General features: G+C 30.5%; 3 protein-coding genes across 3 annotated transcripts; 2 read left to right on the top strand and 1 right to left on the bottom strand.

Annotated features, from left to right (window-relative positions):
• The first annotated feature begins 1,796 nt into the window (after positions 1-1,796).
• On the top strand, positions 1,797-2,453 carry LOC119674207. Its single transcript, XM_038085333.1, has one exon. The coding sequence runs from the start codon at positions 1,797-1,799 to the stop codon at positions 2,451-2,453; it is 657 nt and encodes a 218-aa protein (XP_037941261.1).
• Positions 2,454-8,940: 6,487 nt separating this feature from the next.
• LOC119674206 lies at positions 8,941-10,691 on the top strand. The gene is made up of 2 exons (XM_038085332.1): positions 8,941-10,082; positions 10,679-10,691. Exons 1-2 carry the CDS (start codon positions 8,941-8,943, stop codon positions 10,689-10,691), a joined length of 1,155 nt encoding a protein of 384 aa, XP_037941260.1.
• A 634-nt stretch (positions 10,692-11,325) lies between these two features.
• LOC119674205 lies at positions 11,326-13,155 on the bottom strand. Its single transcript, XM_038085331.1, has 3 exons — positions 12,731-13,155; positions 12,141-12,655; positions 11,326-12,071 (listed from the first exon to the last, which is right to left on the bottom strand). The coding sequence occupies exons 1-3, from the start codon at positions 13,153-13,155 to the stop codon at positions 11,326-11,328; spliced, it is 1,686 nt and encodes a 561-aa protein (XP_037941259.1).
• Positions 13,156-15,062: the final 1,907 nt, after the last annotated feature.

The raw sequence follows: 15,062 nt of genomic DNA, 5'->3' as shown, positions 1-15,062 counted from the left end.
ACGATGTAATCAACGTGGGTGGTTTTCCATCACACTTGTTCTTCTTCTTCTCTTCTCATAAGTAGAAAAATATGATTCTATGCTAAAGAATAGCTCAGAGCATAACAGCAACGATCTCGCTCGTTTCTTTGCATATCTCTTCTTACTTGTTTGTATCATATTATGCCTTAGAATCCAAAGAATCCATACTTGAATATTTTAGTCCAGTCAAGTTATTTTAACACTCATTACAAACTCTGATCGCACTTACTGAGATTTGAGTACCTTAATGATTTCTTGGCTTTCTCAAGTTGGTTGTTCATTGATTTATGTATTTATGTTTAAAATTAAAGTGAATAGACTTATCAACTATACTGTAGAAGTTTATATATGGTATGTATATTAAAAATTGTGTACTGTATGCATTATGTCATATATAATGACACTAATGGATTCGTAATTAATAACAAAACAATAGTTAACCATATGTTTATAATAATTACCTAACATTAAGGAAATGCATAAAATTATGTGACGGAAAAGCTTGAAATGCATTTGAACGGCCATTAATTCTAATTGAATGGAAATATAATACGAATATAATTCTATCAGTAAACACATGCAGTTCAGCAAAAATGTTACTAGGAAAATATTTTATACATTTTATATTACTAAATACAATCGCAGCACAATTAGTTCCTTTGGAAACACAGTATAGCAATGGTTTGGAGCAATGGTTCAGAAATTGGATCCTTAATATCCAAATGGAACAGAACTTTGAAAATATTCTTATACTGCGTCACAAACATCAAGATTGTTTCCTGGAAAATTTACCAAATATACTCGAATATCCTAGATGGATTTATGGCGACAACAATACATTTGCATTGAAACAAAAGTTCAACAGCGAACTCATAGCTTTTGTGTGTATCCAACAAGAATTCAACGAGCTTCAGCTAGAAATTTTGAAGGTAATTCTTAATCATATAAGGCAAACGCGTATTATATTTTTAGGAAAAAATATTATTCAACGTCGGGACTTTTATCAGTCGCTCATGAGATTCTGTGATCAAAGTCGTTTCACAAATGTGATTATTTTGTTTGATGAATTAATTGCAGAGGAATTTTTCTACAGGCTAACACCATATCCGACATATAAAGTGAACAAAGAATCCTTTCGTAATACAACAACAATATTCCCACAACATTGGCTTAATTTCAATGGTAAGGTCTTACTTACGTTAACAGACCAAATTGAACCCCGCACTATTATGTATTTGAATCGGAATGGAGAACAAAGATTAACTGGTTACGTGACAAAGTTATTATATTCATATGTTAAGAGATACAATGCCACTTTGAAATTTCTTTTTCCTGTTAAAGTTGGAGAAATAATTCACTTTAATATACTGAAACAATATACCGAAAATCGTACCTTGGACTTACCAATATGTATTATGGGAATATTAAAGTATCAGCAAACGAATATAATGTCAAATACTATTGAATTATCTACATGGATAGTAATGGTACCCACAATGGGTTCTCTCTCAACAGCTGATATTTATCTCATAGTTATTAGAAAAAAATTAATTATAGTGCTAATAACAATAGTTTTCTGTTTTTCTTTACTTTTCACTATAATTGATAGTGACATAAATTTAAAAACTAGAAATCAAATTAATTTCAGATTTATAAATTTATTACTGAATGATAAAGTAGTACCTGGAATCTTAGGACAATCTTACGCATTTCACTTTAAACCTAGACCAGCACAGCGGTGTATTTACATATCTATTTTTATATTAGGATTGACTATGAACACACTTTATGCAGCTCATTTGAAAACTCTGATCACAAGTCATCCCTCACTCCCACAAATAATGACATTCGATGACTTACGAAAAACGAATGTAAAAATTTTAGCTGACAAAACTGAAATAAACATAGTAGATAATAATATTGGAGTACAACAGCTAAATAAAATACGTGATTTACTAGATATAACGGATACAATAATGTTTCAGAAACAACGCCAGATTCTAAATACGTCTCATGCTTATCCAGTATCAACATCAATGTGGTCCGTTACCGAACTACAGCAACGTTTCTTTGGTCGAAAAATATTTCATGCTCCAAAAGCAATGGTTATCCTAGAGATGGTACATTTGGGTATACCACTTCAGGAAAACTCGATACTTAAAGAATCTCTTGATCGCTATATAATGTTTGTACATGCTGCAGGACTCTTGCAACATTGGTATATAAGTACATTTAAGGATATGCTGTCAGCGGGCAAAATTTCGCGGGCCAATATAAGAAACGATGATCTATTTCGTAGTTTAAGAATCAAGGATTTAAAATGGATTTGGATTTTTATTAGTTGTGGTTACATTTTAAGCACAATCGCATTTTTAATAGAGATGTTCATTAACTTCGTTAAATGGAAGCATTGTACAAAATTAACTTTCTAAAATAAATTCATTACTTTAAAACCTTCGTACACGATTATTAATATCATAATATGTAAAAGAGTTGATTATATTCAAATAAAAGTTTTACATGTAGTAAAATAAAGTTTTTTCTTACTGCATACTTTAAAGTTACTAACGAATTAATCCTATTATTAAGTAAGTTTAAAATTTTATGGTATATATAAAATGGTCAACCGGAAGTAATTTGAAAAATGCTTACAGTATCATAGAATAGAATAGATGTAAGCCACAGATAATTTTATGGCATCTATGATCCGTTTACTGAGTACTGAATTTTCTGTTACCGAATCATAAAACCAAATCAGTATTATTTAAGTGTAGGTCAACTTACAAGAACGAATAAGTGGCACAATGTATGTTTTGGTATTGTCTATTGTAGTGACGTGTCCAATACCGATACTACAAAGCAGCTATGAAACCCAACATATGCTCAAAAGTGTAATGATGTAGTGACGGATTGAAAAGTGTGCTAAAACGAGTATATTTTATTAAAATTCGTTTTAGGGAGAACAATAAAAACCAATGTTATTCTGTGCACCAGTTAAGCTCTTAACACTAACATGTAACCGTAATATCATTGCTTAACCTGCAAAAAAAAAGCATTTGTATACTTTTTACCTTAGACCTTCAAAACTGTAAGAAACCTCAATGACGATAACACTATAAAATTTTGAAGCGACCTCATCTTTTTTGAAAGCCCGGAGTGCTGGTTGCGAATTGATGTTATGGCTTAGGGACGTACGTAGCCGAAAATGACTGAGGTTGGATGGTCAGTGCCACGGACTTAGCCATTGAGGCATGAGAGACGCCGGATGAGGAGAAGATAGGGGGGGAGGGGGGTTTACCAATTTAATGAAGCGGCAGAAATTAAGAGGCATTGGCTGGGACGTTTTAGCACATGCAGTCAAAATAAAAAGTTCTTATGTAAGTATTTTCAAATATATAAGCAATTTATTTTAAAATATTTAAAAACCGATTATGGTTTAAATCAAAAAATGGTGGAAAATAAAAGAAGAAGAAGAAAGAAGAAGATGGCAATATTTAGCTTTTTTTAAAGAATTTTTCTAATGATATAGATAAAAACTTAATTTTTGATAGGAATTAATTTTATTGCTTCTTTTTTATTATACAATATTATGCAGTTCTGTAATCTACTTAATAGTCTTAGATAAATATACTTCAAAATGTCATTTAATTTTTAAATAGGAGTTTAATTTATTAGAATCTTTGAATAATATATAAATTAAAATGTTACAATATATCAATTCTCATATAAATACTAAATTCATATAATAAAAAACTTTGAAGAAAATCGCTGCAGTAGTTTTGTATAGTATTTGTTTAAATACAATAAAAAATTTTTATTAGATTCTTAGAGTTTTCTTGGCTTTGATTTTTTAATATTAACACACAATTCTACTAAAAGAGTTATAGAACTCAATACATAACCACTTCCAATAAATATCCATACCCATTTTAAGTCTCCGGCTTTTAAATAATTAAATACATTCACTTTGGTGTGATCAGTTAGAGAGATCTTTTTTGCAGACACCATATCTTGAAATGTTTTTGTATACCAATGGTTTAACAAGCCAGCAGCGTGAATATGATGTATATATAAATCGAACGGTTCTTTAAGTACTGAATTTTTTTGCAGTGGAACGGTCATATGATACATCTCACAAAGTTTCATAGCTTTCGGAGTAAAGAAAATTTTTCTTGCAAAGAAGCGTTGTTGTTCCTCAAAAATAGTCCACGTTGGTGCTGGAACATTATAAGCATATGAAATATTAAACTTTTTTCTTTCATTTTGAAAAGTAGAAGTATCAGTTACTTTAATTAAATCACGAATTTGGTCTAGGAATTTCGGTCTTAACGTATCCAACAATTTAACATCAGTCTCATCAAATAATATATATAAACCAATTTTTCGTAGGTCATTGAAACTTTTTATTTCTGGTAGTACAGGATGACTTGTGATGAGAGTTTTTAAGTGTGCTGCATAGATAGTGTTTAAGGTTAAACCCAAAATAAATATAGATATATATAAATATATGTGTGCCGGCTTTGGCCGATTGTGTAAGATATAAGTTTGTCCTAAAATACCCGGTACTACTTTATCGTTCAATATTAAATTTATATATCTTATATTTTGGGTTTTTCCAGAGTTCAAAGTTATTTTACTGTCGATAATAACAAATAGCATAGAAAAGCTAAAAATCATAAATAAAATTGCGATAATTAATTTTTTATCTATAACCATGAGATATATATCAGCCGTTGGCATTAAATCCTTTGTTGGTACCATAGTTAGTAATGAATTCAATTCGATTGGATATGACCGTTCATAATAGCTTTGGACAGTCGCAATAGCAGTCAAACTAATAGGCAAATCCAAGGAGCGATTTTCTGTATATTTTTGTATTGTAAAGAAATGAATAATTTGTCCAATATTGATAGGAAATAGATACTCAAGTGTGGCATTGTACTTTTCGGCATATAATTGTATAAATTTTGCTACATAACCGGTTAGTTTTAGGTGTCCTTTTTGATCTATATACATAACGCTGCGTGGTTCTAGTTGATCAGGTAAAGTGTGCAGAACTTTACCATGAAAATTTGTCCAATGCTTTGGAAATATCTTTGTCGAATTGCCGAACGTTTGAATGATTGCCTTATACTCTGGATATGGAGTAAGTCTATAAAATTGTTTTTCTTCTAATAATTTATCAAATAAAATAATCACATTCGTGAATTGATTTTGTTCGCAGAAATTTATGAGCGGCTGATACAAATCCTGTGGTAAAGAAAAATCTTTCGCCAATAAAATTATACGAGTATGTCGACAGTTATTTAGAATCTTAGCCAGGGACACTAACAGGACAGGATTATATTCTTTTTGTACACATAATACCGTTAGAATTTCACTGTTAAATTTTTGTTTTAGCTCAAAGATATTATTATCGGTATAAATCCATTTCGGTTGCTTCAGAATATTTGCTAAATTTTCTAGAAAGCAATCTTCTGTTTTATGACGCAAAATCAAAATGTTTTCGAAATTTTGTTCCATTTGGATCCTATTAATCCATTCGGTGAACCATTGCTCGTGGTTGATTCCATGTGCTTTACAAAATAATTGTGCCAACGTCAAATTGAGTAGAATGAGACGAATAAGATATTTTGTTAGTAACATTCCTGCTAAACTGATTACATATACTGCTAGCTGCTTAAAAAGTTTTCACACTTTCCATGTACATTTGGATGTAAAATATACTATCGTAACTTAAATCAATTAAATGAAAATAATTATTTGAAATATGTTCGGATATCTACAAGTCTGTTATTATTTGTCATTCCATTAGTAGTGACCATCAGTGATACGGGATATTAATATGCAGGTAAATGGTCTAATATTTTTGTATCTGTATAATTGAAAGCAAATGAAAATAATATAAATGAGTTTAATGCAATACTAATTAGCAGTGTCATATATGTGTTAATAATTTCTAATCAAATTCAAAAATACTTTTACTTAATGTTAATGTAAACGTTTTGATTTTCAAAGCTTAATGAAACTTTTATTTACTTTAATGTTATACCATTATAAACATTTATATATATAGGTACACTATTTTATACACATATATATATTTAAGTTTGGATAACAACCATGCAGTCAAAATACTTGCGAACAGACTTCATACGCAGAGAAATGAATTAATCAATCTCCTATTTCCTTCTTTTATTATCCTACAGTACCTAATCAATTGTTATTTAATGGATTATATATATCAGCTATAGTTATACATTTCTTGGATAGTATATAACTCATTGTATATATCTACTTTATCCTAAGTAAGCAGATGAGCGGATAAGGAGCTTATCTATATAGAGATCGAACAGATATATTATGTACTGATGTTTACTTATTGTATAAAATATAATAATCTGTACACCTGTAAAACAGCTACCACAAATGCACCTAGAATAAGAAAATATAATGAAAGTAATATTCAACAAGTATTTCAATACAGTTATTCTATTGAGAGAGATATGGACTGCACGATCGTACTACATAGGCATACATTTGGAGACAGAAACATTAAAAAGTCAGTTCGTCTCCTCAATTTGTCCAGTATTTCTAGTTAGAAATTTTTACTCTTGGGAAGCATATAGAATATTATACACAGAAAAGCAACATTGCTTTATTATGGATTATTAAAATTGCAATTTTGGCTCGAATTCAGCCATATTAACCTCTTACCTTACAAAATACAAAGATATGTTACCTGCTCTTGACAGGAAGAGAAAAAGCCAATCTAGATGAATTTTTCTCTAATAATCTTGAAAAGCTAGCGGATGTTAATATTACGGACCTAAAAGTTCAGCAACTACACGAGAAGAATAATTGAGCTATCTACGCAAACAAATGAATAAACAGTTAGTAATTATGATTTGACATTAATATGAGATAGTTTATTGAACCAACCAATATAGTCCCCATCTAAACCAAAAGCTAGCTACGCCGGTCAGGCGGTACTTTTAAGAACATAATGAGTTTAAGACCAGATTAGTATAATTTAAAACGAGATTAGTCAAATCTGTAATCAGTTTAGGATAATCTAAGACCAGATTAGCCACAGCACTTGTTTTGGAGACTATCGGCTGTCTGGTAAATAATCATTATGATTGAATTATTATAAATTATTTGCAGATTAGGACCGATTTAAGTAAGTGAATTTCTGTAAAGTTTAAAATGATTTGCTGATATAAGAAAAGCGAGTACTGTCCTAAAGTTTTTTGGATAGGATTGGATAGGATGGTTCGAGTTTGAATTTTTAAATAAATATAAACTTGTGAAGGTAAAATGTGAAAAAACGATTAGGATGTGTTCTTAAAGCGATCTTGCAACTACATACTTGTATGGTTATGGTTTAAAAGGTGACTGTGTATGGTCTTAGTGTGTACTAACCGAGTGAAGGATCGAATGATCCTTAGATTCTTTCGTTGTGATTTCTTGTTGATTTTTTTGTAATAGTGTTAGTAGATTCAACAATCTAAAAGTTAATTGGTCTTACAAATTTTCTGAACTAAGGAATTTTTTACTTGATTTGGAAATGAAGTTAAAAACGGTCAACAGAGATCGACTACGCCTTGGCAGTATTATTAGTCGTTTCGTTACTAGCTACACCCGTGTCCACATTACCATATAGATTTCATCTTAAGGAGAAATTGAACAAAGCGTATTTATAAAGTTTACTATTTTTCTATTTCACATATGTATGGAGTCTTATTTATTAAGTTTTATGTTTGATATAGTTGACATGGTTGGGCAATATATAGAGTTAAGTAAAGATAAAATAAGTATACAGTTAAATATATACCGCAAACTAAAATCCACTTAAAGTCTATGGAGATATTTGATATATGCTACGAACATAGTTAAAATATAATTATTGCAAAACATTCTTTATCAAAATGTTTACTTAAAGCAAACACTAAGTGCCTTTCACAGAAGGATATTGTCCAATACTAAGGGTTGTATTCCTTATTGGTACGTATGTAGTATAGAAGTTTCTGAAAATTTGAAGTGGAAGTATTGTAAGAAACAATCATATTTATCAGAAAATTAGCTGTGGCAAGTATGTGATTAATTTTAATTTTTATAATCTCATTTACAAATCTTAAACTATTGGGTATATTTACATTGAAATTAAATCAATTTTTGAAGCAGTATATAAGGCAAAACCAATCTATTAAAGTTTTAATAAAATATAAAGCACTTGTGGATTGTCGTAATTGCAATTAGTATTCAATTGGACTATTAGCTGCATAAACGTTAGCAGAAAGAACTTTAACATATTAAGTCAAACCGACAAAAGTTAGAGAAATGAATATCAAATATTTTCTTTATATCTTAATTACAAATTTATTCCAATATTCAAACACAAAATTAATCATTAAAGAAGGTATTGAGAATCGAGTATTCCAAAATGTTCTTTCGAAATTGAAAACAGAAAAGAACTATAATACTATTCTCCTGGAAAATTGTAAAAGTTTCCCGCTCGACAATGGAAATATATTGAAGAATATCGAAACTACAATTTTACAACTTAATTCGAGTATGAAAATATATTTCAAATATAACTTTACCGCCGAAATAATAGTCATTGCCTGCCTGAACAACTTTAATACATCGGAAAATTTAGAACAACTCGCGGACAAATTGAACCATATGCGGCAAACGAGAATTCTGATATATTCCACAGATACAGAAAATACACATATCGAAAGTGTTTTCAAAAAATGTGAAAGTCTGCACCTGCTGAACTCAATATTGTTGCCACATGCCTTTCAAGAATCGAACATTTTTTACTCTTGGGAGAAGTTTCCTGTCTTTGAAGTCAAAACAAATTTCTTCGATAAATCTAATTGGTCCACTTATTTTCCCAATAAAATAAAAAACATGAAAGGAGCTAAATTACGTGCTTACCCTGATCAAATAATACCAAATTCCTTTACTTACAAGAATGCAAAAGGTGAATTCGAGTTGAGTGGTTATGTTGGTAAGTTTGTGAACAATTTAGCACGCAAAATTAATGCTACGCCCGTATTTCCACACATCACTGATAGTAGTACGGTATTTTTTCGAGAAGTCATGCTAGCAGTGGGAAATGGATCTTATGATATTGGTGTGACGTTATCGACACCTGAAAATTTTATCGAGCTGGGTTTGCACGCATATCCATTTGAGATTATAAAATGGTTGCCAATGTTACCATTATTGAAGGATCTGGATACGAGTGAGGTGTTTTTCTACATGAGCAGTACAGAAATTATTCTGTCGCTTTTTATACTTTTTCTTATTTACTCAATTCTTTTGACAACTAATGAAGTTTTTTACAAATCTCTAAAAGAATTTAATATCATCAACTTTATATTCAACGAGAAAGGTATATGCGGTATTTTGGGTACAAGCTTTAACATGCACCAGAGACCATTACTAAATTTGCGTATACTTTATATGAGTATATTCCTAACTGGTCTAGTATTTAGCTCCATGTATGGCGCACATTTGAACACATTTTTCACACAACCATTACCAGCAAAGCAAATCAAATCGTTTGACGACTTATTAGAGAGTCCTGTTAAAATTATGATGGCTGAGCAAGAAGTGCATGTGTTTGACGTAAACCCAGGCGAGTATTTTTGGCCAAAATATCACAAAGGTTTCAAAGTAGTTGCAACATATCAAGAATTCATTGCAACTAGGGACAGCTTAAATACTAGCTATGGTTATCCAGTAATAAGTGTATATTGGCCAATGCTTAAAGAGCGACAGTCACTTTTTACCAAGAAATTATTTCACATAGTTGATTCTATGTATTTTGTGCCTTTCTCACTGTTTAGTGTACCGTTGCAGGAGAACTCGATATATAAGGAATATGTTGATGAATATATATCTAAAGTACAAGATTCAGGTTTACTTCGGCATTGGATTGCATCAACTTTTTTGGATCTAGTGAAATTGGGAAAAATGTCATACAAGGACCTGAGTAAACAACATGAAGTCACTGCCCTCAAAATTAAGGATTTCATTTGGCTATGGTGTGCATATTTCATTTTAATAGCTTTGTGTTTGGTTACATATTTAATAGAAATAATTTTTCACACTTATAAAAATAAGATTAATATTTAATAACGTAACATATAATGTGTCGTATGAATAAAACTATTTACCGCAGTTTTAAAAATATTTTGTAATTTGATACTTTAGTAAATAAAGCGCTTTTTCAAATATAAATTGAATACAAGATTTTAGAAAAGTTCCTATTGCGAATAGCTTAGATATAAATTACAACAACTCATGGTTCCCCTCCAGCAATAACTAAAGACAAATGATAGTGTTCATTAAGAATAATTAATAATTCCTTGCCCTGATTATTGTTAACACGATTCTATGAGACTTATCTCACTCTCTCCCTATTTATTCCCTTGTCTTTATACGTTTGATTATATTTTGTGTAAGCACCTCTTGAAGTGGGTTTCGAAAATATTCGAAACTAGTCTATAATATAGAAATCTATGCAGATGGCTAATGCGCTATTTCAATTATTACATAGAGTTTATACATTTTTCATAGTAAAGTTCATATAAAATCCATACAAAAATTTGCTAATATAAGTTCTTATTATCAATTATAGTGAGTGTAAATAACGTCTGTAAGTAATGTGTAATAACGATCAATAACGATAAAGGATATTTTTAAGAGTTCCAATGAAGTATATTTACCAAGTCGCATCTGGTCTCAAAATGTGTACATTATAGAGCCAAACTGGTAGATATGTCTGCTTTGATACTTTTGATCCTCATTACACTGAATTGCTTTAAAGGATTAATAAGAGTGATTTGTTTTTATTTGAAGTCAATTTTAGATTCATATACATAGCTTCTATTATTTTATTCACCTTTTCAACTAACACTAACACTATACATCAATCTATAACACTCTATTAAACAATTGGTAATCCATTGAATATTTGAACTTAACCAAAACAGTTCGAATCAAGATTATTATATATAATAATTGAATGCAAATCAAAATATTTGTTAAAATTATTGAATCGCCTGAGAACCAATTTAATTAATATTTGAAAATATAAATCGGGAGGCATTGCTTCTCCACCTTTTATTAGAATGTTTTATTAGTATATTACTTACATTAAAACCTCCGATATTTTTAGAAATATTTAACATTTGATAATTTTTGATAATGTTTGAAATAAAAAAAAATGAGCTTAATAATCAGTCAGCAACTTAAAAAAATAAGCAAAGGCACTTTGTATGTCAATTAAATTTCTCTTAGCTTTGATTTGATGAAGCTGAGACACAACTCTACCAAGAAAGCTATTGTGCTCAACATATAACCACATCCAATTAATATCCATATCCAATACAAATCTTGAATTCTTAAGTTGTTAAACTTTTCTATTTCAGATCTATCAGTGATAGCGATTTTTTTTGCTGAGACCATATCACGAAACGTGTTTGCGTACCAATATTTTAAAAAGCCCGCAGCATGTACCTGGTATATATATTGATCGAGTGATTCCTTAAGTACAGAATTTTTTTGTAATGGAATACCGGAATGCGTCATTTCCAAAATTAGCATTGATTTAGGTGCATAAAAAAGCTTACGTGTAAAAAAATGTTGTTGTTCTTCAAAACATCTCCAAATTGGTGATGGTACTGTATAAGCATAAGAAGTATTTAGATTAGAGCGGTGAGATCGAAAAGTTGCGGTATCTGTCATTTTCATCAGGTCCCGTATTTTGTCCAGAACTTGACGGCCTCTAATAATATCAGTAAGATTTACGTCAATTTCATCAACTAAAATATTTAAATTCATATTTCGTAAATCATCGAAACTCATTATTGCTCTCAATGATGGATGACTTGTAATAAGAGTTTTCAAGTGAGCTGCATATAATGTATTCAGTGTTAAACCCAATACAAATATTGATAAATACACAAACTTCTGAGCTGGTTTAGGCTGAGTATGCAGTACATAAGATTGTCCTAAAATTCCTGGTAGTACTTTATCGTTTAGAATTAAATTTATGTAACCGATTTGTATTTGTTTTCCAGTTTTTAAATTTATCTCACTATCGGCAATAGTAATAAGCACAGAAAAACTGAAAATCATAAATATTAGCACAATTATTAATTTTTTTCCCAAAATTATAAGGTAAATATTTTCCGTGGATATTGATCCTGTTGCTGGCACCATAGTTAATAAAGAATTCATTTCAACTGGATACGAAACTTCATGAGAGGTTTGCAAATTTTCAATTGTTGTTATACTCATTGGTAAATCCAAAGTGCGATTTTCTGAAAACTTTTTCATAGCATTGGAATGAATAATTTGTCCAATTTTAAGAGGAAAAAGAAATTGCAGTGATGCATTATATCTTTTAGCATACAATTGTATTAATTTTGCAACGTAACCACTTATTTTGTTTCCTCCATCAAGATCCTTGTAGAGCACAGTACGAGGTTCATATTGATCTGGTAAGGTATACAAAATTTTACCTCGAAAATTTAACCAATATTTTCGAAATATATCTGTTGCGTTCTGAAATGTTTGAACTGTTACTTGATAATCTGGATATGGACTATATCTGTAGAAAATATTTTCTTTAATTAAGCTATCAAAAATAATAATCACATTAGTGAATTGATTTTCTTCACAGAACCTCATGAGTGGTTCGTATAAATCCTGTGGTTGAGAAAAATCTTTTGCCAAAATAATGATACGTGTATGACGTATGTTATTTAGATTTATAGCTAAAGATTTTAGTTGGAGTATATCGAACTGCTTCTGTTGACATACCAGTGCCAAAACTTCGCTATTGAATTTCTGTTTTAAATCGAAAGTATTATTGTCACCAGAAAGCCATATTGGTTGTTCCAAAATGTTTGGTAAATTCTCCAGAAAACAATCTTTTGGATTGCGACGAATAATGAGAATATTTTCGAAATTCTGTTCCATTTGAATCCTTTGAATCCGTTCCTTAAACCATTGTGCTACATTACTCGGATCCTCCTGAGCAAATGATTGGCTTGCTAATAAATCGAGTAGAACTAGTACAGTACGAATAAAATATGTCGTTAGTATCATTTCAACTGAATCTTGCGCGTTGACTGACGAATAGAAGTAGTATATTGTTTTCACACATGGAAAACAAATGCTTATAAAATACATTTGGGTCGCAGATGGTGCAGAATTTTTCAACCGAAGTCATTTCAAATGAGGTAATTATATAAAAAACGTTCTGATGTTTACAAATTTGATATAAATTGTTTTTCCATTTATGTAGCACATTAACTTGGAACGTTAATATGTAGCTGAAAGGTTTAGGATTTTTAACATTGGATATTATTCTGTAATTGAACATATGACATCAAAAAATAATTATAGCTTCTATTAGAATTCACAGTATTAAAAACTATAATGTTGTACTAATTAACGCTTTCACGTATTTATTGCATATTGTAAAATATTTATAATGGAGGATATTAAATTTAACTATAAGTAAGATGTCTAAACCCACTGGAAATGTGTACCTGAATATTTAATTCAAGTAAACTTCGAAATATTGAGATTATGATTTCTTGAAAAACCATACCAATTGTTTTTATTTTTGGAAAAACTCGTAAATTTATTAACCGAAATACATATATATCTATCAACTTTAATAACCTTATTATGGATATAATAATTATTTTAAGAACCACTCTACGTAGAGCAACTAAGGCTTCTCATAATTAAAGTTCAATAGATAATCAGATAACAGCGCCGAAAGGTTCTGTAGTCCCTTGTACGAAATTTATTTGCTCACACATAACTACTTTGTCTATAAATTTAATCAGTTTAAATACACTTAGATTCAGAATAAAATTATTTTATCTATTTATTAGTAGATTATTCAACGCTAATGTTGAAGCCCCACTTTTACTCGTATATTACAGCGAGTAATTTTATGAAATGTAACTATCAACAGCGCCCAACTTCTATCAGTTTTTGTGAAGCGTAGTCTTCGCTGCATCATGCGAATATTCTAGCCTAACAAAATACATAAGTCCAAGTTATGGCTCAGAACTAAGCAATTTCTAAGCAACCTTTCTCTCTCTTACCTCTTATTCGAGGTCGGTAGAATATATCTGGTCTAAAAAAATATTTAACTCCAACTTATGGCTCAGAACTAAACGATTTCTATGCAGTCTTATTTCCACTAACTTAGGGAATAATAATCCTTAATGGACCCTGTTCCTAAGGTTCAGGGATAGCATTCTTACAGAGCATAAGGCTTTAAGTAGAATTGGTTTTTGCAATAATATTAATCATGGCCGCAGTTCGCTCACTAACGAAATTCGTGAAGGTCGTTCTAAATCAGAAATCAGTTGTTCCTAAACACATTGGTGATTTCTAAAAACTGATCATGTAAAACCGTCATGCGATAAAGTGTGAGACAGGCATATATAAAATAATGCATGATCATTTAGCCGTGAGAAAGCTTTGTTCTCGTTGGATCCCCCATTATTTGACACAATCTCAAAAATGTGCTTGTGTCGATTGATGCACACAAATTCTCAAGAATTACAATAGCAGTGCTTGAAAAGTCGTATAAGATTGTAACAGGACGAGTCATGAATATAACCGTATGAACCGGAACATAAACAGCAGTCGACTGTATGGGTGTTTCAAGATGAACCAAATCCAACAAAAGTTGTTCGCGCTCGAAGCACTTTAAAATAAATAGTCACTTGTGTTTTCGGGAAACTTTGTCATGTGGTAACTATACCATTACAGGAACGTATGAGTAAAACGGTTAATTCCAAATGGTATACAACCATTTGTTTACCGAAAGTATTTAGTTAAATACGGAAAACAAACAAGCGATCATTATACATCAAGACAATGCGAGGGCTCACACATCTCGTCTAACAACTGACTATTTGAACATTCAAAAAATCAAATTGATGGGTCATCTGCCGTACAGTCCTGATTTGGCACAAAATGACTTC

Source organism: Teleopsis dalmanni, chromosome 2 (assembly GCF_002237135.1).
Source record: "Teleopsis dalmanni isolate 2A chromosome 2, ASM223713v2, whole genome shotgun sequence".
NCBI classification, from domain to species: Eukaryota; Metazoa; Arthropoda; class Insecta; order Diptera; family Diopsidae; genus Teleopsis; species Teleopsis dalmanni.
This window is presented reverse-complemented; position numbering and strand designations above follow the sequence as displayed.

Excerpts from the sequence above, each read along its gene's own strand:
- LOC119674207 (XM_038085333.1), top strand. The coding sequence starts at position 1,797 with ATGAACACACTTTATGCAGCTCATTTGAAAACTCTGATCACAAGTCAT.
- LOC119674206 (XM_038085332.1), top strand. The coding sequence starts at position 8,941 with ATGAAAGGAGCTAAATTACGTGCTTACCCTGATCAAATAATACCAAAT.
- LOC119674205 (XM_038085331.1), bottom strand. The coding sequence starts at position 13,155 with ATGATACTAACGACATATTTTATTCGTACTGTACTAGTTCTACTCGAT. Across the intron at positions 12,656-12,730 it reads TTATACGAACCACTCATGAG|ATATAGTCCATATCCAGATT; the intron begins GTTCTGTGAAGA and ends TATTTTCTACAG. Across the intron at positions 12,072-12,140 it reads GCTTATTACTATTGCCGATA|TACTACCAGGAATTTTAGGA; the intron begins GTGAGATAAATT and ends TAAACGATAAAG.